Below are 24,475 nucleotides of genomic sequence, written 5' to 3' on the forward strand. Positions count from 1 at the left end.
AATGCCGTAGAGAATGTAATGACGCTTGTGAGCACCTTTGAGTCTCTTGCTTCCAAATAAACTTGGAGGGTTGCTTTTGTTCAAGGAACAGGATTCTGCCCTAAGAGATCTAGAGAAATGCAAGTTTTACTGGTGCTCTCCAAGCAGTTTCTCTGTGAAAAGAAAATAAAGGAAGTATATAGATAGTGTAAGAAGGATAATTATTTCTACCCCCACTTATTCTTTATTGCTATCAGCCAATTACCCCCATTGCAAGGCTCTCTGTGGAACATCTTTTGAGCATAGGGCTCAAGCCTGGAGGCCTAAGTAGGATCCAGAAAGAGAAAGATGCTACAGGAGCCACAAGTCCCCTTATCTAACCACATATGTAAAGTGAAGGTGATGGGTGAGGATGGTTACCCTATATCTAGGGACCAGGCCCTGCCAGGATCTGAGGCAGGAGGTAGTCAACTGAGTGCCACAAATGATTACTGACTTTTAAGGTGGAATAACTCCACCCATGAGTACTATGTGGTCCAGTAGAGGTGTCGGCTTTTCTCAATGAGGTTAGAAGCCTGTCAAGGAGATGTATTGAAAGGGTTATTAGTAAGGGGGCATATAGAGGTGAAAGCAAAGATTGGAATATTCTTTTACATTAAAGTTTGGAATGTTCCTCAGCTCTGGTTGCTACCATATGAGTTTTTCCTTCTATGCAGATGCAGGCTGCCCAGCTTACTCAATGAAGTATTACTGTGTCATTTTTGACTCTGATCTCCCTGCATTAGGGTTTTGGACACAGGGCAAGTTCCCCTGTAGACAAAGCCATGCTTTTTGTTCAAAGTAGAGTCAGGTTTGCCTCTTGCCTCTGCCCAGACACTAGTCAATGCCCATGATGAGCTGACATCATCTCTGATTTCTCCTAGCAGCATATACCTCACTCCACACGCCTTTCCAGATTTATAGCCCAGATATATTTGCCGTGTTGGATCTTTGGATTTAGACATCTCCTCCTTATACCTCCAGTACATGGAAGTTTCTATTGGGTTCTTCTACTCTATAGTATTAGATTCTTTTTAAAAAATCTAATGGAGAAAACATAACTTGATTAAAACTATTTTGTTATGATACTACAGTTTTATAAAGTTTTGTAGCATATGTCTTTGTTATTACTATTATTATTTGTGATGTTGGTTTTTGCTGAAATGATAATCTTCATAGGTAAGAATATGCACAAAGGAGCACTCTCTTTGGTCTTTTGATTTTCATAGAGATTTTATTTTTAATTTTGTCTTTTTTTTGATCACAGAAAAATGTCTTCAACTTAGCTAAAGACTAAACCCAAGTAAAATAACAATTGCCATACCAATAAGAAACTCTGGAAATGTCCCCCAAAGGATCCTAATTTTTAGAAAATGATAGTATTTGGTGTGCAGAGTTCCAGATTGCTAAGACTAAAATAAAAACCTAGAGACCAGGAACCAAAATTTTTACCAATATTTATGGCTTTGCAGTTGCTGAGGGAGCTCCAATTTCTTTGACTTGAGCACAATCCAAAACACACTGAAGTTTCCGTGTTAAAACAAATATTAATATGAGATTGCTCACAGAGGTGAGTCAATGGCCAACACAGTGACTAAAGTTCAAGTATAATAGTCCTTGTGCATTCTTCTGGATTGTTCGTAGCTGCATTCTATACCCAAAGAAAGTCATCAAGAAAATCAATATTTAGGTCGACAGGAACAGTTGGTCTTGTTTTGAATGATCTCAACACTCAGCACAGATTGCTTGATAAAGGTTATGATTTGGAGCTCATGAAATCCCAAAGAATGTATGCATTAATTAATTCAACAGCATTTACTAAGAGCCAACTAATATGTAGTAGATTTGCATGTCCTACACAAGTGCTAAAGGTGAAAGGAAAAATAAAATATGTATCCAACTAACAATAATACAACATAGCACATGCTGACACAGGCATATAAACAAAATGTAAAGAAAAGAAATGAGAAGGACTCATTAATGTGGTGGGAAGCAGCCTTCTAAAATGGCTCCCATTGATCCCTACCTCCTGGTATTCATGCTCTTGTATAACCCCCTCCTCTTAAGTGTGGCCTAGATATAGAGGTGCTTATAATGAACAGAATATGACAGAAGTAATGGGGTGTCATATCCAAGATGAGGTCTAAAAGATCATGACTTTTATCTTGCTAGCACCTCTTCTCTTTCACTTGCTCTGAAGAAGCAAGTTGACATTTTCTGAGCTGCCCCATGGAGAGTTCCACCTGGGAAAGTACTGAGGGCAACCGCTGGCCAACAGCAAACAAGGAACTGAATCCTGCCAGCAGCCAGATGAGTGAACTTAGAATTGATTCCTCCCCAGTAGAGCCTTGAGATGGACGCAGCCCTGGCCAGCACTTTGGTTGCTGCTCTGTGAGAGCCCTAAGCAGAGGACCCAGTTCCTGATCTATAACACAGGACAATAAATGTTGTTATAAGACATTAAGTTTTGGGGTAATTTGTTATGCAGTAATAGATAACTAATACAATCAGGAAGAAAAGCAAGGTTAATTGAAACAAAAGGGACAGTATTTGCAAAGATGAGAGGGTGTAGATTAATTTCTGGAGTGGCAAATCATCTTGTGTAGTTACAGCATGAAGTGTTTTTTGGAGGAATGACAGGCGATAAGGTTTGAGGTGAGGGTTTGAGGTCAAATTGTAGAATGTGTTCAGTGTCATTTGTATCAGTCAAACTTCCCTCTGAGAAAAGAGAAACTTCTCCAACTATTTTTTAAAAAGTTTAATGCAGGGAATTAGGTACCCTTATGAAATCATTGAAAGGGCTACAAACTGAGTCTGATCACGGCTATGACTGGAATTGCCTCTCCACACCCGGGAAGCTTGGCTGGATTCTGGAACTTTGCTGAAGATAAGTCCAGTATCTCCAGGATCATGCTTGCTGCAGCAACAGCATAAAGTTTGTCTCTCCTTCCTCTGCCTTCTAATTCATGAGGGCATGTGTTAACTGGCAAAAGCTAATTTGCATTACATAAATCCAGCTGTACAAATTCTGGGAAAAGTAGTATTACCGTTCCATCCTCTACAATTTAGGAAGCCACACATATGAAATGGATGCTGAATGCCAACTTAGCATACCCACTCCAGATTGTGCTGTGTTTGGACTTGCTTCTGGAAAAAATAGGGAGACCTCAAAAGTTCTAAGAAGGACATGATAAGCTCTATATCAAAGAAAATCCACTCTCATAGGATAAAAGTATGGACTGTAGGTGTGACAGAGAGTTTGCTAAGACTGGAAATAGGGAGAGTCATGGTATAGATAAAAAGTGATGAACTCAGGTCTGAGAAATAGCAAGCAGAGGTCAGAGAATGTATGAGATAAATTGAGTTCATTTAATTTCTGCCAATATCTAATGTCACCATTCAAGCTCTCTGTCTCTAATTCACATTCTCTAACTGATACTTGTCTAGGGACTAAATTTTCTTGCTATAATGATAGTACCACAGGAACTATATTTTCCTATTGTACAATCAAGTCTAATAATTCTTTTTTTGTTGTTATGCTTAGATCTCTGTGGTTCAGGCTTGGTGTGGTGCTGAAGTGAAAGAAACATAGCAAAGCAACCATCTGAAGTTTGATTAACCTCAGAATAATCTCTTTTTTTTTGCATTTCTCAAAAACCATAAAAGAAATTTAAAAACATATGCCACAGCAAAATTTATAAAAATTTGCTTTTCAACCCTATTTTCATCACAGCCCATAATCACTCTGGGGTATCTTCTTCCACATATTCCCCAAGTCTTTCTCAACACCTGGCCCCAAGCTGGGCAATCCAGGTGCACCCCACCTGGGCTGTGTACATCCATCTGTTGTAGTTAAGCCACAGTTGCTGTTGGCATGACAATGGGGGGCTTAACCCCAGGCTGATCAGCACAAAAACTGGCTTCAACAGCTGTGGACAATCAGTTGTGCAGTGGCTGACCCCATGGATCGTGACTTATTTTAGCAGGGCTCTCGTACCCACTGAGTTCACCCATTGAGTATGTTGCTTGTGGAGGTGGCTCTAGGGCCTCCTGGGAGGTGCAGACCAAGGTCAGCTGCCATCTGTGTTTTCCCCAGGACCTCTCAGCGGGAGTTACAAAGCAATCTGCAGGTGGCTGCTACTTGTGCTGGGCTTGGAGGTGCCCAGGATAGGCCAAGTTGAAAGCAAAGGCTGGCTGCTGCTAGTGATAGGCCTGAGTCCACTTAGCAAGAGGTACAGGGTATGATAGTTACTGCTTGTTTTAGAGATTTTAGGAAAGTCTGAAGCCAGAGCCAAGGCAGACTGTTCATATGTAAAAGCCACTGGGAACAACTTAGGTGGGCCCATAAATTAGGTGGGGTGGGGTCTCAGGGATTGTCCCCCTACCTCCTGGGTAGGGCATATACCTGTCTAAATTAACAGAAGATTATAGTATCCTAATATGTAGGAGATGCCCATAAAATGTCTCTAGTGTGGGAGATCTGATTATTTGTCAGCACAAGTTAAAGGAAGACCACTAACTTAGAGTTTTTCCCTCTTTTTCATTGTCATTTCCTGAGAAATAGATGAGACTGACAAGGCTTAAGGACGGACAAATCAGAGTTTCAAACGCCAGGGTCAGGCCAGTTATAAATGAGCAAAATGGGCAGGTGTGGGGGGAACAAAAGGCAAATGTGTTACCACATCCCGTAGGAGATGCCCCTTTATTTTGGCGTGAGGGTGCTGAAGGGGAGAGAGCACAGCCTTCTAAAGAGGACAGCCACTGCTCAGTATCGGGTAACTGTTGCTATGAGGGACTGTGGGTTCTCTCTCCAGATCATCCCATTTTTCAAACATATCCCAAAGTATACATATGTGAACTCTCTTCATTTTTAATTCTTGGCAATTAAACCAAAATTTAAGATAATACTTTGTGGGCTAGCCAAAAAAGACTATGCCAGCCAGTTGTGGCCTCTGAGATAAAAGGATCATGGAGCTGGGGCCCAAGGCTGGCGGCACTTGCGAGGGGAAGGAATTGTTAGCAGTCTAGAGAGGAGAAGACAGGAAGCTAGAGAAACAGGGCAAATGAGCTGTCCCGAATCTCCCGCTTCCTGCTTCCTGTGGACTCGGAAACGGATTGGAATGTAGGACCTGAGTCCTAAGAAAAGGACTCTGTGTGTATGTTATTAATCAACTTAAAGTTAAGACAATAAAGCAAGAACAGTTCCACATGGCGATACATATGCTTTGGGTTTACACTTGTTTGTAGTTTAACAACCATACTTGTCTCTTACTTTTGCAAACAACAGATACTTTTATTTTGCTTGAAACGTATAATATATCCATGTAAATAAGAGAGCAAAGAAGTTTTCTAAATGCTTTTATTTTTGGCACAAATATTTACAAATATTTCTGCACTTCTCAGGTTCTTCTTGCTGGAAAAAGGAGAGCTAGTGATACATTTGTTAATGACATTAAAAATGTGCATTGGTGTATAAAGGTAATAATGTACTTTTTAGCTATGTTAATAATAAATTAACATTATAATGGTTGCCATATTAGAGAAAATTAATTAATTAGTCTCAGAAAAAAGTAGTTTTAAAAGTGGATAAGCTAAGGATATCAAAACAAAGCAATCAGCTTCAGACAACATTGTATTATATGCAATCTTTTGATGAACTATATTCAGTTACAGAGGGTAATACCTTGTACAGTGCCTGATATATAGTAGGTGTTCAGCAAATTTTTGTTGAATTTTATTGCTTTTTAACACAGTACTTTATTTCAGTGATAATTAACTCAGATAAAAATAAAAATTTGTAAGAAATATTCTTTGGTTTCTTGTGTGTATGTATGTGTGTGTGGCGGGGAGAGAAGAAGAGAGAACAGGAGCAGCAGAAGAAAAGAAAATGTTTGTATTTCTGAAGAGTGATTCCAACTCCAATTGCTCAGAGATGAATAATTTGACCCTGTCTGTCGTCATAGTCCCTGCTGACAATATGCTGTCATTTCCTCAACTTCATTCTTTTTCTTTGTTTTGGTTTTACAGATATCAGGTCTCAAGTCACGGGAATCTCTATGGCCTTCAGCTGCTAAAGTTTTCCTTCCTTCTTTTGCCCTTACCTGGCTCAGAAGAACATGCCAGGTGGTGTAAATGTTTCCTTTTCAGAACTGAAGAAGGGATCTGGGCTTTGGAGTCAATAGAGAAAGCCTTGGTTTCGGTGGCTTCTTGGTTCTCAACTCACCTATTCTCAGCCAGCCCAGAGGCCTCTTCTCACAAGTGCCCTGGTTAGCTGTTTTAGATCCCTGTGCTTTGAAAAGCTCCTTTCTCCCACTGGGATATTATTAGGACATTACGAGGCTAGAAAAGCTGTGGGAAGCTCTAGAGGCAGAAGGATAGGACCCAGCAAGGCTTGCAGTAAGAAGGGAATTTGCTGTGGTTACCTACATAGTCCAAAGGTGCCCCTGAGCCAATTCCAGGTAGGAAGCAAGGCTGGACTTTCTTGTTTGGTTCTTTGGCTCTCTTAGTTTCCCCATCTGGGGCCACGATATGTGTCAGGAAAGAAATCAGCCTCAGGTGTGTTCTCTCATTTCTTTCTCCTCTAAACTTCAGCTTCCAGGCATCGCACTGTAGTTTTGGGAGGATTCTTGGGCTCTTCTGGCTTTTTATCAGTTTTGTTTGATTCTTCATTGAGGTTGCTATTATCTGCCTTCTCCTCCTTTACTACTTTGGTTTCAATCATTTCCTTCTGCTGATTCTTGTTTGTAAAAGGGAAGGCCTTTACATACCTGTAGGCATAAACATAAAATCAAAGTGAGAGGTTCCTATGTGACACATATAACAATAAATAGTGCTTTGTCTGTGATGTCCGTGTTGGCACAGAACACTGGGTGCCTTTATTTCAGAGAGGTGCTAACACATGTGCACTCAAATACATTAAAAAACATCCCCATTCTAATGGACTCATTTAGACGGGATAGTAAGCACAGAGGCTAAACTTTAGGCTAACCTCACAACCCTCCCCCTCAAAGCAAAGAATTGAAAATCAAATAAAGCATATACATTTTCCTCAAGATGTCAGTCTTTTCCTTTTATTTCTTGATTTTCAAAGGGACAGCCATTAACCTATTATATAAGCCTGGATGACGATGCATGTGCTGAAATAGTCGGGAAGACTGGATGGTAGGGAGAAGAGCTGAGATGAGGGAGAAAATTTATAATATAAGAGGACTGCCATTTCCATTTTGATCAGAAAAATGCTAATAACAACTTTGGAAAAACACAAGAGGGGGGATCGCAAAGATTACAAGACTTACGGTGGGCCACCAACCCTACCTTTTGACGTAGCAAATGGCAAGACCAGCTGCAGCAGCAAAGAACAGGAGTGCAAGCACCAGTAAAGCCGTGGGAACACCTGGAGGAAACAGATATGACCTGTTGGTCCTTCACTTGTACACCAGTGCTGTGCACAGCCCTTTTAACGATGAGTCCTCACCCCTGATTGAGACACAGATAGTGAAGGAGAAAAGCCTTTTCTATGACGGCACAGGGGCCACTTAGGATGCTGGGTCCACATCTGCTTCCTTGCTTCTTGCCTGTAGAACTCTTGGCCTTGCCTCTCATACTCTTTCTATTCTGAAGTTGCAATATGAAAGAAAGAGTCCATTTCCTCTCTGTGGCTTTCTGAGGATAAGTTGGGAGCTAATTAACCAGAAAGAAGTGTTTATTTTTAATAAGAAAACAAACTTTCTAATCATATGCATTTAAGGTATATATTTTTAAAAAACTTCTACACATTAAAGGTAGTAATATATTTTAAAAGTCTTTGAGTTTGACAAGTGAAACTATTTCATACTCATGATTTTTAGTTTAATCATTAAGGGCTTTTTTTTAGAGCTCTCAAATTCTATGACTATAGAAAGTTGAGTTTGCATTAACCTTTTTATTTGTGTTTGGCAAGTCCTGAGTGCCCAATCTGGAGACAGTCTAATTTCTATGTATTGTCTGTTACACACACACACACACACACACACAACAGACATGGAAAGCTTTACCTCCAAACCCAGCACCTTCATTTTTGAATCTTGATGTATATTCACCATGTGATTCAGTTTCTGTAGATGTGGTGGTAGTTTCCATATAAACTTCTGTTATGCAAATTAATTTCCTTCTTCGTGGAGAAGTGGAAGTCAGAACAGGAGGAGGTTTAGTGGAGTAAGGGACACCAGTAGATGAAGTTGGGTGTACATTGTCGCTGCCATCCATTTCTGTGGTATATGTTGTACTTTGGATGTGGAATATGGGATCTTCAGTGGTGATAATTTCTGGAGAGCATGAGTTAATCCAAATATCTGTTGGGGAGGGAAAAATAAAGTGACCAGTAGCCTCCTAACTGATCTTTCTGCCTCTAGTCTTACTTCCTACAATTGATCTTAGCCAAAAGGACGAGAAGCAATAGTCTTACTTCCTTATACCGTAGCTGGAATGGTCTTACAAAAATGCAGATCTAATCACATACTTCCTTCCTTAGAATCTCTTGGTGACTGCCGCTACTGCGTGGCCAAATCAAGGCCCTCCATGATTTGGGCCAGCTGACGTGACCAGCCTCATCTGATCAGTCTTTCTTTCCTTCCTCCTACCATACTGAGACTTCTTCAGTTCTTTGATATGCTTTCTCTCACATGCCTTTGACCTTGATGCTTTCTTCCCCTGTAGTACTCTTTGCCCCTCTTTATTTTATTTATTTATTTATTTATAGAGAAGGAAAGGGAAGGAGAAAGAGAGGGAGAGAAATATCAGTGTGTGGTTGCCCCTCACATGTCCCCAATTGGGGACCTGAACTGCAACCCAGGCATGTGTGCTGACTGGTAATCGAACCAGTGACCCTTTGGTTCACAGGCCCGTGCTTAATTCACTGAGCTACACCAGCCAGGGCTGCCCCCTCTTTATTTAGTTGCTATTTATCCTTCAGGTCTCAGATTGAACGTCTCTTTCTTAGGCAGACTTGATGATTAGACTGGGTTCCTAGGCATACGTTCTTGTGCCTCCTTGGATTTTCCTTGTCACAGTTCTCATTACACTTCTCCCACTGGCCTGTCTTTGTCATTATGATATGCGCACTGTGCCTGACACATAGTACATGCTTAGTATTTGATGAATAAAGGAAGGAAGGAAAAGTGAAAGGAAGGAGAGGATAGGGAGAGCAAATATACACACAGTACACCACTTCAGGACAAAGGTCTACCAAAACCAGATTGCTCTGTGTTCATCAAAAAAAAGTGGGGGAGGTGAGGGAAAGAGGTAAGTTTGCCTTTCAATCTGTTGAATGCGGTAGAGAGGAAACTAACATTTGTTGAATGTCTTGCTCTGAGTCACCACAGCACTTCATTTAACAATTTTATCAAATCTTCATTTAGATAGGAGGAAACTGAAGTTCAGAGAAACTGAATGACTTGCCCAAAGGCACAGAAGTTGTAAGTGGCAGAGCCATGAATACATTATAACATGAATTTGCATCTATTTAAAACCCTTCATTATTTGTGGCAGTGGGTAGTATCAGCTGGAATGTTAGCTATAAAGAAAAGTCATTCCATTCATTTTTGAAAGTTAAATTATAAATCAAGGTCATGGATATTATAGTACTGATAAAGCATTTGACTACATACACATTCAGTCAGAATTTTATGCCATTCATTTTACTTTGAAAAATCTCTATTCAAATAGACATCATCTTTGACTTTCTCTGCCCTGAACTTTTAGGTACATTTTTCATTTTTGAGCAATGCTGAGTTCTTCCCTCAAAAAAATGAACCTTTTTTAATATCACAGAAAAAAACAGCAACTACTGAATATAATATACTATGCTGGGAACTGAAAATATAGAGATAAATATGGTTCCTGTTTGCAGGACAGAGAATTTTGATAAGAAGAGGGGGAGATCACTGGGGATTCACAGAGGAAGTGGCACTTGGGCAGGGTGTGGGGGATTAATGTGTTCATTCAGCAAATATTTATTGAGCTCCAACTCTGTGCAGGCACTGTTCTAATTGCTAGGGACATGGTGCCAATGAGACAAAGTCCCTACTTGTAAGGGGCTTATACGATATTGGAAGCATAGAGATAATAATTTTTTTAAGCCAGAAATGTCAAAGGATGGTAAATCTTGAGAAGAAAGTTGAACAGGATAAAACTTAAACTGGAAGGGGTAGGGAATGGGGGACAGATACTCTGGGTAGGGTGATAAGAGAAAAATCCCTTTGTGGAGGTGATACTTAAGCTGAGACCTGAATGATGAAAAGTAGCCAGTCATTGAAGATCTAGAACAAAAGAATTGCAAGTAAAGAGAACAGGGAGTTCAAGAGCCTGAAGTTGAATGAACACAGCATGTTTGATTGGGGTGGAGGGGAGAGGGGAAATAGAATGGCTGGAACTGAGGAGCAACTCATCTAGTATGGAAAGGGGAATAGAATATCCCAGTCAACTGAAATAATCATGACCCAAGAATCCAGAAGTTTGAAAGCGTAGTTATGTTAGAAAAATGAGAAGGAGCACAGTGAGGCTAGAGAGTAGGGTGTGTGTGTGATTGGCAGCATGACAGACTGCAAGCAAGAGATAAGATTGGGAAGATAGTTTAGAGCCAGAGTACTGAGATTCAGAACTGTCGTGTTAAGGAATTTGGAATTTATTCTGTAGAAGCAGGAATTTTCACCTGGAGTCCACAAACTGATATACAAAAGTTCTCAACTGATATATAAAAGTTCTCATATATGCCCACTTTTATATTGTTGTTTAAGTACAGTTGTCTCCATTTGCCCCCTAAGTACCCTCCCCTGCCCGACCCATCCCTGCCTCCCATCCTTGATCCTACCCACTTTGGCTTTGTTCATGTGACCTTTGTACATGTTCCTTGACTACCTTTCCCCTATTTTCCCCCATTAACCCTCCTCCCCATCCCCTCTTGTTAACTGTCAGTTTGTTCTTTATTTCTATGTCCCTGGTTATATTTTGCTTGCTTGTTGGTTTTGTTGATTAGGTTCCACTTATAGGTGAGATCATATGGTATTTGTCTTTCACCATCTGGCTTTTATGTGCAGAAGGCTTTCTAGTTTCCATCATATTCTTAAATGGGAAGTTATCTAAGGTTGTGGAGCAGATTAACATAATTATGAGTGGAGGTGTGTGGAGGATGAAATACAGAGTGAAGAGAGTACAGTCCAGAAGTAAACAAAATGATTGTAATTACATGGAAATAGAGGAATCCAGAAGTGTCTGGACTCTGGAACTTAGATCTTAAAGACCTTTGAGGGAAAAGTGATTCTCAACCCTGGTTGTGGGTTGACTCATCTGGGAAGCTTTAAAAAAATATTGATGCTCAGAACCCATTCCAGGCCTATGTTACTGATGTGTGGTTATCGCCATGGAAAGTGCTACAGGGAAGTAACATGATTTAAGATTTAAATCTTGGCTCTTTCCCTTATTAACTGTGGCCACAGCGCGGTACACTGTAAGTATCAGTAGAAATGATATACTTGTGTCCTTTTACTGAGGATTAATGAGATAGCAAATGATACGGCCTAGCACAGTGTATAAACAGAATAGATAAGATCGCTTCACTAAGTGTAGGCAAGAATGCCCTAGTGTGAGGGAGCAGCAGCTCTTTGGTCCTGTGATCCCTCATGGGTCAAGGACACAGTATACCTATCTCACTATCTCAAGTGTTAGGAACTGGCTCTCCTTCCCCTACAATCTACAAAAATAACTTCTCTAGAATGTACCAAGTGGTCTGGTTGGTATTAAACACAGAGTGGGGTTGGAGTCCAAGAGGAAAGGTAGGAGTAAGGGGTATAGGAAGGATTCCTAGAGAAGACGGCATTTGAGATTTGAATAAAGAGAAAGTTAGCCAGGTGGAACAGGCTGGGCACGGTGGCAGAGGGAATAGCGTGAAAAAGATGACACACACGGAGCTTTAAATGCACTTTTGTCTGATCCCCAAAGCTGACAAAAATAGTGACAAGAAAGATACAGTTGAAAATCACCGTTAAAATCACTCTGATCCCCAGACAAAGATGGTAATAAGAAAGGAAGTTTCAAAAACAAAGAAGCATGGGGTAAGTTTAGGATTAGCATTAGGATGAGGGTTAGGGTAACTCTGATCTTCACAAAGATGACAGGCAGAAACAAGTAAACCTAATTCATTTCAATAAAATAATATAACCACTCAGAGCAGTGAATTTTTTCAAGTCACTTTGTATACAATTCTTTGACAGTACATCTTTAGAGGGATATCTTCTAAGGACTGAAAGAAATGCAAAAAAAAAAATCTTATACACCTCTCAGTAGGTTTTTTATTCCTAATAATGTTGACTTTGTAATTTTGAAAGCATTGTAGAACAAGAAACTATATTAAAATTATTTGTTGGGAACTAAGATGTTTCACATAAGAAAAAAAGATACAAATAAAAGTAAACTAAGGAAAAACTTGAATTGTTAAATTTGGGCTATACATATCAATAAAAATCCATAACTTTAAAACATGTGTGTGTATGCATATGTGTATATGTACTATTTGTGTGTTGGGGGAAATCATCAAGAGGATGTGACTACCTGTTGACTGGTTTGTCAGCCTTGGTTAATTGGAGGCTCCTCACTCCCTTGTTGTCCTTGGAATGTGCATTCTGCTTTACTTTTTGGTGCTAGAAGCTGTCCAAGGACCCAGCCTTGAGACAGTAAGGTGTTGGTTAAGACCATCTAGATGGTATACGTGACTGAGCTCAATTAGGGCCTCCTGTATACATGACCTAACCCAGTGAAGGCCTCTATATAAACTTATGAGATTCTGGCAGGCAGTATAGTAACCTACCAGTCTTGAGGCCACCCAAGACAAGACTCATAAGTAAGTTCTTTTTTTTTTAAACCTGCCACCTACTAATCCGGAGTGGTTTGTCCTTACTTTAGTCTCTCCCTGCCCTCTGCATACAGGGACCAGTTTCGGATTATACGTGGAAGCTCCTAAGGTTGTGAACTAGCAGTATGTATATAGATATTCTTTTTAGTGGACAGCTGGGAAATATGCATATATTTTCTAGCTGTCCACAAAAAAGGACTGAGAAGCAATGCAAAATCCAGTAGTAGTTAGAACAACTTGCATCCAGATCTTGGTTTTTAATTAACATTCTCCACTTTAAAGAACCAGAGCTCCTTGGAGAAGTAAATGGCTGATAACATGTCTGGAACAGATCAAGTACAGGGAGAACCTGGGACATGTTATTATGCCAGAAAATAAGGATTTGATCAAATACTAATGAGATTGTTAATAAAAGCCAACTAAAAGGGGCTCCCACTTGCCAAATTTGGGACAGTTTGAGCATCAAAAAGGATAAATATTGTGTTCTGGCTGGTGTGGCTCAGCTGTTTGGGGTATTAGGCCATGAAATTGAAAGGCCTGCAGGCTTGATTTCCAGTCAGGGCAAATGCCTAGGTTGCAGGTTCAGCCTGGTCAGGGTGCATATGGGAGTCAATGAATCAATGTTTCTCTCTTGTTAAGTGGTCTGGCACCAGCAGCAGCCAGCCTAGATTCACAGCTTGGCTTTACCTGGGAATCTCTAAGTCCAGCACAAGTACCAACCATCTCGGATTGCTGTATAGCTCAGGCAGGGTGGCCCCAGAAAGAACACAGGTGGGAGCTCACCTTGGCCTGTACCACCTGGGAAACCCCAGGACCTGTGCACACAGTGGACAGCTATAGACCACATCAGAGCACCACCACCCTGCCCCTGCACAGCTGATCCTCCATGAAGGGCAGAGGTTGGTGGTCAGTGGTTATAGACAATCCTTGCAACTGTCTGGCCTGGGTAAATCCCTCTCATTGACCTGCCAACAGCAACCAAGGCTCAGCTACAAGAGGAAGGTGTACTCAACCCACACAAAGGGCACACCTCAAATACCCACCTTGGGTGATAGGGAAGGCTGTGCCACTGGACCCTACAGGACACCTACTACCTTAGGCCATGCTACCAAGACAGGGAGTCATATAAGCTCTACCTAATGCATAGAAACAAACACAGGTAGGCTGTGAAAATGAGGAGACAAAGAAACATGGCCCAAATGAAAGAACAGATCAAAACTCCAGGAAAAGAACTAAATGAAATGGAGATAAGCAATCAGATGCAGAATTCAAAACATTGGTTATAAGGATGCTCCAGGAACTTAGTGAGGACCTCAACAGCATAAAAAAGATCCAGTCAGAAGTAGAGAATACACTAATTAAAATAAAGAACAATTTATAGGGAAACAACAGTAGAGTGGATGAAGCTGAGAATCAAATCGATGGTTTGGAACATAAGAACACAAAGAACAACCAATGAGAATAATGAGAAGAAAAAAGAATCCCAAAAAATGAGGATAGTATAAGCAGCCTGTGGGACAACTGCAAGCATTCCAACATTTGCATCATAGGGGTAACAAAAGGAGAAGAGAAAGAGGAAGAAACTGGAAATTTGTTTGAAAAAATATTGAAAGAAAACTTCCCTAATTTGGTGAAGGAAATAGACATGCCCATCCAGGAAGCACAGAGAGTCCCAAACAAGATGGATGCAAAGAGGCCAACTCCAAGACACATCATAATTAAAATGCCAAAGGTTAAAGATAAAGAGAGAATCTTAAAAGCAGCAAGAGAAACCAGATTATTACCTACAATGAGTTCCCATAAGACTATTAGCTTATTTCGCAAAAGAAACTTTGCAGGCTAGAAGAAACTGGCAAAAAATATTCAAAGTCATGAAAAACAGGGACCTACAGCCAAGATTGCTCTATCCAGCAAAGCTGTCATTTAGAATCAAAAGACAGATAAAGAGCCTCCCAGAAAAGAAGAAACTAAAGGAGTTCATCATCACTAAACCACTAGTATATGAAATGTTAAAAGGACTTATGTAAGAAAAGAAGATTGCAGCTATGAACAATAGCAATAAATACATACCTGTCAGAAACTGAATAAAAAAAACAAATTAAGTAAATAGTAACAGAGGTAGAATCATGGATACAGAGAGTTTTTTGGTGGTTGCCAGATAAGAGGGGGGTATAAGGGAGTGGGTGAAGAGGTGAGGGGATTAAGAAGCACAAATAGGCAGTTGCAGTATAGCCATGGGGATGTAAAGTACAGTGGAGGAAATAAAGTAGCCAATGAACTTACACACATGTCCCAAGAATATGAACAATGGTGAGGGGACTGCCTGAGGGAGTGGAGGGTTCTGGGTGGAGAGAGGGGAAGGGGGAAAAATCAGGACAACTGTAGTAGCATAGTCAATAAAATATAATAAAAAACTATAATAAGATACTACCTCATACCTGGTAGAATGGCTATTGTCAAGAAGACTGGTAATAACAAGTTTGGGAGAGGCTATGGAGAAAAAAGAACCCTCATTCACTGCTGGTGGGGATGTAAACTGGTGCAGCCACTATAAAAAACAGTATGGAGGTTCCTCGAAAAATTAAGAATATGGTTACCGTGTGATCCAGCAACCCCTCTTCTGGGTATTTACTCCAAAAATTTGAAAACATCTATTTGCAATAGGCACCCCTGTGTTCATTGCATTATTCATGATAGTCAAGACATGGAGAAAACTGAAGTGTTCTTCAATAGAGGACTGGATAAAGAAGATGTGGTACGTGTAGACAATGGAATACTACTCAGCTGTAAGAAAAGGTGAAATACTGCCATTGGTGACAACATGGATAGATCTTGAGGATATCATGCTAAGTGAAATAAGTCAGAAAAAGTCAAGAACCATATGATTTCATTCATATATGGGGTATAAAACTGAAAGCAACAAATGAACAAACAAGAAAAAACAAGCAAAAACTCAAATGCAGGCACACTGTATGGTGGGTACCAGAGGGAAGGGAGCTGGAGGAGGCAGTAAAGGGTAAAGGGTCAAATGTTTGGTGACAGAGAAGATTGACTTTGGGTGGTAAACACATAATGCAATGCACAGATGATGTATCATAGAGTTGTTCAGTTGAAACGTATATAATTTTGTTAACCAATGTCACCTCAATATAATTACTTGAAAAATACAAACCAAAATAAAACACACACATAAAAAGAAGATAACTATTTTTACAGCTCCCCTCCCCCATACATAGTAACTGATTCTGGCAAGGATCATCAATGGCTGCTTAAACTATCAGGCGAAAGATAGTCGGGGGTCAGAATATTTGAATGGTGTCAAAATATCGCACCGTAGGCCACACATTGAAAGGGGGAAACATATCTTTGAGTTCATCAGAGAGGTCTGGCAGTCACCATCTTAACCAAATGATCAAAATTATCATATCAATAGTGGGACATATTGACATTAAGTGCCTTTCATTGGTATGTGATCCAAAGTACATGATATCATCTATGCAGTATTTTTGCTAAAAATATCAAACATGCATCTAACATGCATTTAACTTTAAGGGGAAGAGAAATATAGGGGATAGAAGTAAAAGTTAAATAAAACTGTGGGAGAACTTGCGTACCCAAGTCCTCTTTCCCTAACTCTTTTTTGTTGAGTCTAGAGGGCTGGTGACCCTATCATCACATTGACAGCTGGCAGTAAGGCTGGGCAGTTAAAAGGCCAAGCTATTTGACAGGCACCGGCTGGCTATGAGATGAGCAAGATAAGCGGTGTGTGAATCACCAATTCCCCAGCCAAAGGTGATACAGGCTGAAGAGGCGAAGGGGAGAATGGTGGTGAAAAAAATGTTGGAAGGAGCCTTATGTTCTGGTCTTGACTCTGCAGCTGACTATAGGACTTTGGGCCAACCAAACCTTCATTCTGAGCTATAGCATTCATAGTTTCATCCTTGAAGTGAGGGAAGGATACAAAGCGTTTTTCAGGTCACCTTCTATGCCAAAGCCCCCTGGGTCAGAGGACTGCTTGGACCCTGTGTTGCTTTTGGGAAACATACTGTTGATGCCATTTTTCTCTTGGATCTTAGAGAATGATTTTGGAATCTATCCTTGTGTATGGCCACTCAGCTGGATGACCTTTAGAAGGTCAGATATTTGAATATGTATGAAGAGAAATAAATCAGGCAGAGGTTCTTACGACAAATTGAGAACAATTTGCATTTAGTAAATGAAAAAGGTTTCTGAGAAGGTACTTAAACCTTTCTGGAAGGTAAAGCACTGGGGTTAAGGCAACCAAGGTCTCCAAGCAAGGCCATGAGTAAATCAGTTCTACTTTGTATCTTCACCTCCTTCCTCCGTGAAATGGAGATCAGGTCTTGTTCTAAAAAAATGTCAAATGCAGCATCAGAGTTTCCTCTCCTGTAAAGGAATGTAGGATAATGGCAAGAGCATGGCTTTAGAATTAGATTTCTGTTTAAATCTTTGTAGTAACAAGATCTTAGACAACTGTACTCAGATCCTCTGAGCTGCTTTTTCTGCAAAATGAGAATGATTAAACATATCTCATAGGGAGAGTGTCAAGGTTCAGTGAGATAATAGTACATTACTTTGTCCATAATAGGTATTTCCTTCTCTTCTTATTGTTTATTTTATAGGATGGAGTGGGGGAGGTAACATGGAGCTTTCTGGGATGCCCTTCCCCTGAAGTTGCCAGTCAGTCGCATTTTCCCTAACTTTTTCCTCCAAGGGGCACCCTGCCACATCCGGCCTGGCCACAAAGTCGGTCTTGGGAGGGTTAAATAACCATTGTTATGATTGCTACTGCTCAGGGTTGCCCTTCTCAGGTATGTTGTAGAGCTAGCGAAACCTGGAGAAAATGTATCAGATGGAGAGTCTGCAGATCTGACTTACCAGATGAGTTGTGACAATAGGCCCTAAACTTTTCCTTGACAGGCTTACTCCAAGTCAGGACACCCACTCCATTCCTTCCACACTTGGGGTTTGGGAGAATCCGAGAGATGACTAAGAACTGGTCTGAAACCCATCCATAGCTGTAACAGAACACATATTTGTTGAACGATTACATTGATCCCTATGGCTGAACAAGAACACAGAGCCCGAAGAGCTCCGGCCCTGTTCGTGAATCCAGCTGTTTCTTACCTGCAAGTCTCAAAGCTAGACTTCCATGCTGCTTCAACCTGATCTTTGCTGGCTAAAGTTAGTCCCATCAGCCTACAGGCCTCCTGGGCTTCTGTGAAGTTCAGCTGCAGGTTTGTCTTTTTTTCCACAAGGGTCACCCCCATAATTCTGCATGGCATTGCGGAAAGCTCTGCAAAGGAACCACACAAACCCTCAGTTTGCTACTGTCTTCATCCAGAGCACTTAGGCTCCTCTTCTTGGCACAGCGTTATTGTCTTGATGCAGCAGTGAGGTCATTGTGGCTGGGATTAAAGTTTAGAAATAACGGGACACAGCCCAGATATTTCCCACAAGGACGAACTGCTGGGTTGGTGGGTGCTCAGTCTGATCCAAGCTGTACCACTCATCAGATCCAAGTCCATTCTGCTGTCCTGCATTGAGGTGCCTTGTTTGTTATGTGGAAGCTTCAGCCACTAGTTTCTGAGGTGGAGTCTAGGTGATTCTGCTGCTGCAGACCTTTCTGGAGTCCATAAAATGAATGGTCTGAGACTTTGGGAAACATAGAATTCAGGTCTCTTGCTAACAAAATAGCAATACTTCAAACTAATGTGGATTGGAGATAACCCTATTCAGAGATGGGTTGAAAAATGTTGCACTTGGTATAACCTGAGCTTTTTCAGGCCAAGATCTTCTCTGGCCATTGGGGGGCAGACTTACTCAGAAGTTCCTGGAGGAGCTGGGCAGTAAACCTGCATGACAGAGAAACTAAATGAAGTAGAGTTTTGGAGTCAGACCTGGAGTTGAATCTAGCTTATGTATGTCACTTGCTGGCTCTGTGACCTTAGGCCTAGTTATTTTATCTCTTAGCCTCAGTTCCCTTGTAAAATTGAGAGAGTAACAATACCTATTGTATAGGGTAGTGAGAGTTAAATGAGTTAATTCAAATAAAAATGTTTAGCATATCACCTGCTACACAGTAGGTGCTCAATAAATCATAAAGAACATTATCATTATGTTATCTTTAAAGCATTTTGCGTTTAGTGCTCAAATTGTTTTCCTGTGGAAGTGGAGGCACTTGAACTGTTAAGATGTGAATAATATTTTACTCAAAATCTAATGAATCTGAGAGTTCTTTTAATCCCTTCCTTTAGAGTTCTGAGATTTATAGACCTATATGAAATTGTCAGTTGCAATGCCTTTAGGTACATTATTCCTATTGGGTTTCATCCCCAAAAGTCCATATAAGTGTGTTTCTGTCTTCTGAGTATTTGCTTGTACACAGATCTGAGCATTGGATGCCCAGTTAAATGCTTCAACCACTTTCTAGGTTAGTATTTAAAGGATGTTTCTTGTGGAAATCATGGAAGGAGCTTTTCTAAGTCCACCATGTGACCTTGCTGTGCTCTGGGTCAGGGGGCTGCGGGAAGAAGTATGGGTATTATGTGCAGTACTTGTGGGTGGCCTTGTTCACTTCCGGACCCTGCTCTCACCTGCTCAAGGGCGAGACCTGAGAGCCAGCACTCTGATGCGAGTGTTTGTGACAGACAGCCTCTTACATGAGAACCATACCAATATTAATGCCAACTTCTGTAACCTGTTGATGCTACTCTGTGCCAAACACTGTCTTTTTTTTTTAACAGAAAATTGAGGCTCAGGGAGATTAGTAACTTTCCCAAGCCCAGGGATCTAAAGCAACTAGTGGCAGACTGGTGGCACAAACCCAATACAACTGACTCTAAAACCTCAGGTCCTAACCAGCACACTGTTCTGCTTCCCACTGTACTATGGGGAAAAGGTGGACACACACACACACACACACACACACACACACACAGCTAGAGTTGAACTCTTGGAACACACCATTTGTCCTAGAATTTGGTTCATTTAGCCCATGAACTTGCTATTGCTGGAGACTCTTAGGGCTATTTTATTGGGAGGGGGGTACTTGCAGATTTATGAATTACACTCTAAAGTGGTCTTGATACTCTCTCATCATATCTCATTTTTACTCTAAATAATATTAGTAGTAGTAATGGCAGATCTATTCTGCGTAACACACCTAGCTTTCAATATTTCTTATAATATTAATTGGCTGTGGGACCTTGGGCCAGTTAGCATTCTCATCTGTAAAATTGGGATGCCATGTCTTCTTCATGGAATTCTTGTCAGAACTGAACTAGATAACTAGTACCTCGCAGAGGCTGAGTCCATAGTAGGCTGTTAATAAATATTAGTCATGGTTAAGTATTTTAAAAAATTTATTTAAGGACAAAAATAGGTAGCTGGTATCCAAGGGGTACACCAGCAAACTCTTAAGCATCCTCGGGAAATGATGGGCATGGTAGAAACAGTATATGCCTAGCTGCTAGACCGAGCTGAATCCAAACCCAAGCTTCATTATTCACTGCCTCTACAGCAGGGGCATCAAACTCACTTTCACCAGGGGCCACATCAGCCTTGCGGCAGCCTTCAAAGGGCCAAAATTATTTTAGGACTGTATAAATGGAACTACTCCTTAACCATTACAGAGCTGAAATGACATTCAGCCCTTTGAAGGAGGCAGCCTCGAGGCCGATGTAGCCCCTGGTGAAAGTGAGTTTGACGCCCCTGCTGTGTGGCATCAGGCACGTCGCTCAGCCACACTGAACCTGCTTCTTCATCTAGAAAATGTCTTCTTGAGATTTTATTCTCCAGCATAGGGGCACAAGTTTCCTTATCGAGTGCTCAGATTTTTATTTTCCCAGGGCTGCAATAAGTGGTTTGCGGTTATAATTCCCTTTTAATGTATACTATATATTAAATATATTTTAAATACACATACACACATCCATGCTCTTAACCCTGTGTCTCTGCATAATAGGCCCTTGAGGAGACCAGCTCCCATTCTCATCCACTCATCTTCATCAGCCCCCATTTCCTCAACCATGGTTCTAAATAACTTTCAGTTGTTTCCAAAACTTTAATTTCCTTAGGAAAATTTTGCCAGTATTGAGGAGGGTCTGAAGAGTGTGATAGAGTCATTGCCAAAGACAACTGAGTAATGGTAGCATTTGGGGGGAAGTGAATAGTCTTCTCAGGGGAATTTCAAAGAAACCAAATGCATTGACAGTAACAATTCTAGTAATTGTATTTTTTAAAAAATCAATTATATAACTTCTAGCTTTCCTTATAAAATTAAATACAATAATATATGAATCAACTCTGGATGTCAGTTCCTGATATTCTATATCTCAGAACATCTTCCAGCATCAGAACACACAATTTTCTTTTAATGTACTCAAAGTTTTATTTGCCCAGAGCTGAAATGAGTGATGTGGTTATGATTTTTTGCCTATAATGCAGAATGAGGTTACCATTTAGGCATCTCAAAGCTCAGAAATCATTTCAAGTCATTCCTTTGGTAGAGAGCTGATGGCTAATTTTTAAAACTATATTTCACATTTTTTTCAGTTTATTTGCTATTTATAGCATATTAAAAACATATGCATCCCCTGCATACCCAGAGTGGTCATAGTGTCTGGTTCAGGAGATGCTGAATATGTGTTTAATAAGTAAATGAATAAATATGTTTTACCCCATAAAAAACCATATGCATCCCATGATAGCATAATATAATTGAAATTAAAATAATTATATTGTCACTTCCAAAAATTCAAAACAGGTCAATATTCTGTGAAAGCCAGTCATTTTCCTCAGGATTAGTGATTGCTTTAAAAGTTATATAACCATAATTGTCTTCTTCAGTGAAACATTTTTAAAAACAAATGCTGTCTCCTCAATATTTTGTTTCAAAATATCCTCATTAAAAATAGTCCATAACCAAAAATCAAAGCCAAGATAACATAAAGGTAAATGTGAATCATTTTGGTGAAGCTGACAATATGGGGAAAACATTTCTGGTAGACCAGTACTACCAATTAGATCTTCTGTGGACATTGAGGGTCGCCCCCACTCCCAGCAATCCACAGTCAAGAACTTAGTAGGCTTAGGACAGGTTGTAGGATTTAGCCTTGCCTTGGGCTGGCATTCTGCTAAGAAACCTACCTTGTACCTGGAGAGATCCTTGGACCAAGAGCCTTGTGGTCCAGATGGATGCAAGAAGCAGCACCGGGCTGAAGCACTTGGTCATTGTGCCAACCCCTTCAGAGCTAGAGAAGCACTTCAGACAGCCACTGGCAGCAACACAAGCATACAATCACCAGTCTGGATGGAGACTTCTGGAAATATGTTGGGGCCCCCGCTGCTCCACTTCATAACTGAGACATCCGGATTTCCCTGCTTTCAAGCTTCTGACTTGTCAAGGTCACTGGGGGAAATGAGTGACGTCCCTTGAATGCCCAGGCTGCACTTTGTGGATGGCTTTCTGGAAAATTTAGCTAATGCTGACTCAGAATACACAAAATGAGGAAGGCAGATAGCACAATGTGAACTGCTGAAGGTTTTTGCCATTTCCATATTCCCTGCCACTGCCCACCACCCCCACCAGCTCAGTTCTCACACGTTCATTGTCATTGCCCGTGGAGCCCATTCATTTATATACTCCTAGGAATGTCTCTGTCTCTAAAGGAGATTAAGCTTGGCTTGTGCTTTTCCTCTCACAATCAGGGAGGGGTTTTTTTTCCAGCTGCATATTCTTGTGATCTGTGGGGGAATGATGCTAAGGCTCATGAAAGCAAATGCCCATTTACATAAGAAGGACAGATTCTTCATGCCTCCCCTTGGGCTTCTTTTATACATTTAAAATTTCTACACCACTACAGGTGATGCAATCCCTTCTTCAAAGAAACCAGACACACAAAAAATTCCTATTTAAAAAATACTAGTGTGGGGGGGGAGCAATTCACAAAATTAGTCATTTTACACTTTACGGTAAAGGGGTTTTGCCTGTACAACAGGAATTCCTACAGGGGCCCTTTACAATAACTTTTTCTTTGATAACTTCTCTTACAGACCAAATAACTTCTCTGACAGACCAAAATTCAACTTAGACTTCCCCTTTCTCATTTGACAAATGTGAGGTTTTTCTGTACTGTGTCCGAGCAGACTGCACTCTCTGTTTTCCCAACCGCATTTCCAGTGGTTGGTTCTCCATAGTAATTATGGAATTCTGGCTTGAGAATGATGCCTTGAGCAAATGTTTATGAGTTTTCTCCAAAATGAATGTCATGTATAAGAATTAGTCTATGAGTAACTAGTTCATTTCTATACAAACAGTATCCCTAAGTTTGGTATCTATACAGAAAATACCAATAACAAGGAGAATCTGCACAAACACAAGGCAACTTCTAAGAAACTGGGGGATAACCCTTAAATATATCCAATATTTAAATATTTTACTACCTTTGGATCTCATTACTCAGGTGAGCATAAGCCTCAGGCTATGAGTACCTCAGAAACATATGTGACTAGCACCATAGAACTAGGTAGACAGGAAAGCAGGTATCATATCCTCTTCATCACTATCCTTAAAGCCCTAGCATCATGCTTGAAAAATAGCTAGCCTTCAAGCATTTGCTCAGGTATGACAAAAAGAAAGAAGGAAACAAGATAAGAAGGGGGAAAATGAATCATAGAAAATAAAGCTTAGAATGGGAGTAATAGTTTATGAGAAATGAGATAGACCTAAATTTCAGAAACATATCCCAAGAAGGAAAATTAGTAGGTAATGGGCGTCTGTCTGACTGTGCTGGTACCTAATAATGAGTTTCTGGAAGGGGAAACTTATTTTGGGGATCTCTCTATTGAAAGAAGCTACGCTACCATTGGAATGTGATTGGAAATGCCTGATAGGAACTTGCTGCCTCTCTTGTTAAGTGTGAATTGCTCAGTCTTAGCTTCTAGGCCTGTCACCCAAGATAGGTCTGAAGAATTTTTTGCCAAGAGCTACAAGCTAAGTGGGTAGCTATAAAGAAAATACTGCCAGACAGCCTCTCATCAGTATTTTCAGAAAGTGTTCAGGATATCACTGCAGCACTGTCCACTTCTAAAATAACAGTTCATGCTGTAATCAGGGAGAAGCAAGAATCTTTGAAAAAGTGCTAAAATTGGAAGGGAAATTTGAAAAGTTAAATGCAAATGGAGAAACAACAAGTTTCAAAGAAGAGCATAACATATGGAATATCCGGGCCAGTTTTCTGGTTCCCTGGATATGGAATACATGCATGAAAGATATTTAACCTGATATATGCAAATAAAAATTTAAATGGAGCAGACATTTTGCAATGTGGCCAGAAAGATGGTAATATGGTACAACCCAAATTCTTGGGCTGAGGATAATATCTAAACTTTAGTTTAAGTTCTAGCACTAATTATCTGTGTGACCTTAAGCAAATCATTTAACTTCTCTGGGCCTCAGTTTTATTATCTGTCAAATAAGGGAGTTGAATTATATAGACTTAAAAGTAACATAGCAATGTAATTCTATGATACTGATATTACAGGGATTAG

The 24,475-nt window shown here is 40.4% G+C and overlaps 1 protein-coding gene across 1 annotated transcript; it reads right to left on the reverse strand.

Moving 5' to 3' along the window:
* Positions 1–6,594: 6,594 nt before the first annotated feature.
* LYVE1 (lymphatic vessel endothelial hyaluronan receptor 1) lies at positions 6,595–22,354 on the reverse strand. The gene is made up of 6 exons (XM_028516281.2): positions 22,073–22,354; positions 18,050–18,218; positions 17,801–17,940; positions 8,052–8,348; positions 7,333–7,411; positions 6,595–6,785 (listed from the first exon to the last, which is right to left on the reverse strand). The coding sequence occupies exons 1-6, from the start codon at positions 22,155–22,157 to the stop codon at positions 6,599–6,601; spliced, it is 957 nt and encodes a 318-aa protein (XP_028372082.1). The 5' UTR covers positions 22,158–22,354; the 3' UTR covers positions 6,595–6,598.
* Positions 22,355–24,475: the final 2,121 nt, after the last annotated feature.

Source organism: Phyllostomus discolor, chromosome 6 (genome assembly GCF_004126475.2).
Source record: "Phyllostomus discolor isolate MPI-MPIP mPhyDis1 chromosome 6, mPhyDis1.pri.v3, whole genome shotgun sequence".
Taxonomy (NCBI): domain Eukaryota; kingdom Metazoa; phylum Chordata; class Mammalia; order Chiroptera; family Phyllostomidae; genus Phyllostomus; species Phyllostomus discolor.

What these genes read in the sequence shown, in the direction of transcription:
- LYVE1 (XM_028516281.2), bottom strand. Translation starts at nt 22,157, where the DNA reads ATGACCAAGTGCTTCAGCCCGGTGCTGCTTCTTGCATCCATCTGGACC. An exon ending in CTATTGTCACAACTCATCTG is followed by an intron (nt 8,349 to 17,800) that starts GTAAGTCAGATC and finishes CCTCCCCAACAG; the next exon opens with ATATTTGGATTAACTCATGC. An exon ending in GCCATTTGCTACGTCAAAAG is followed by an intron (nt 6,786 to 7,332) that starts GTAGGGTTGGTG and finishes TTATGCCTACAG; the next exon opens with GTATGTAAAGGCCTTCCCTT.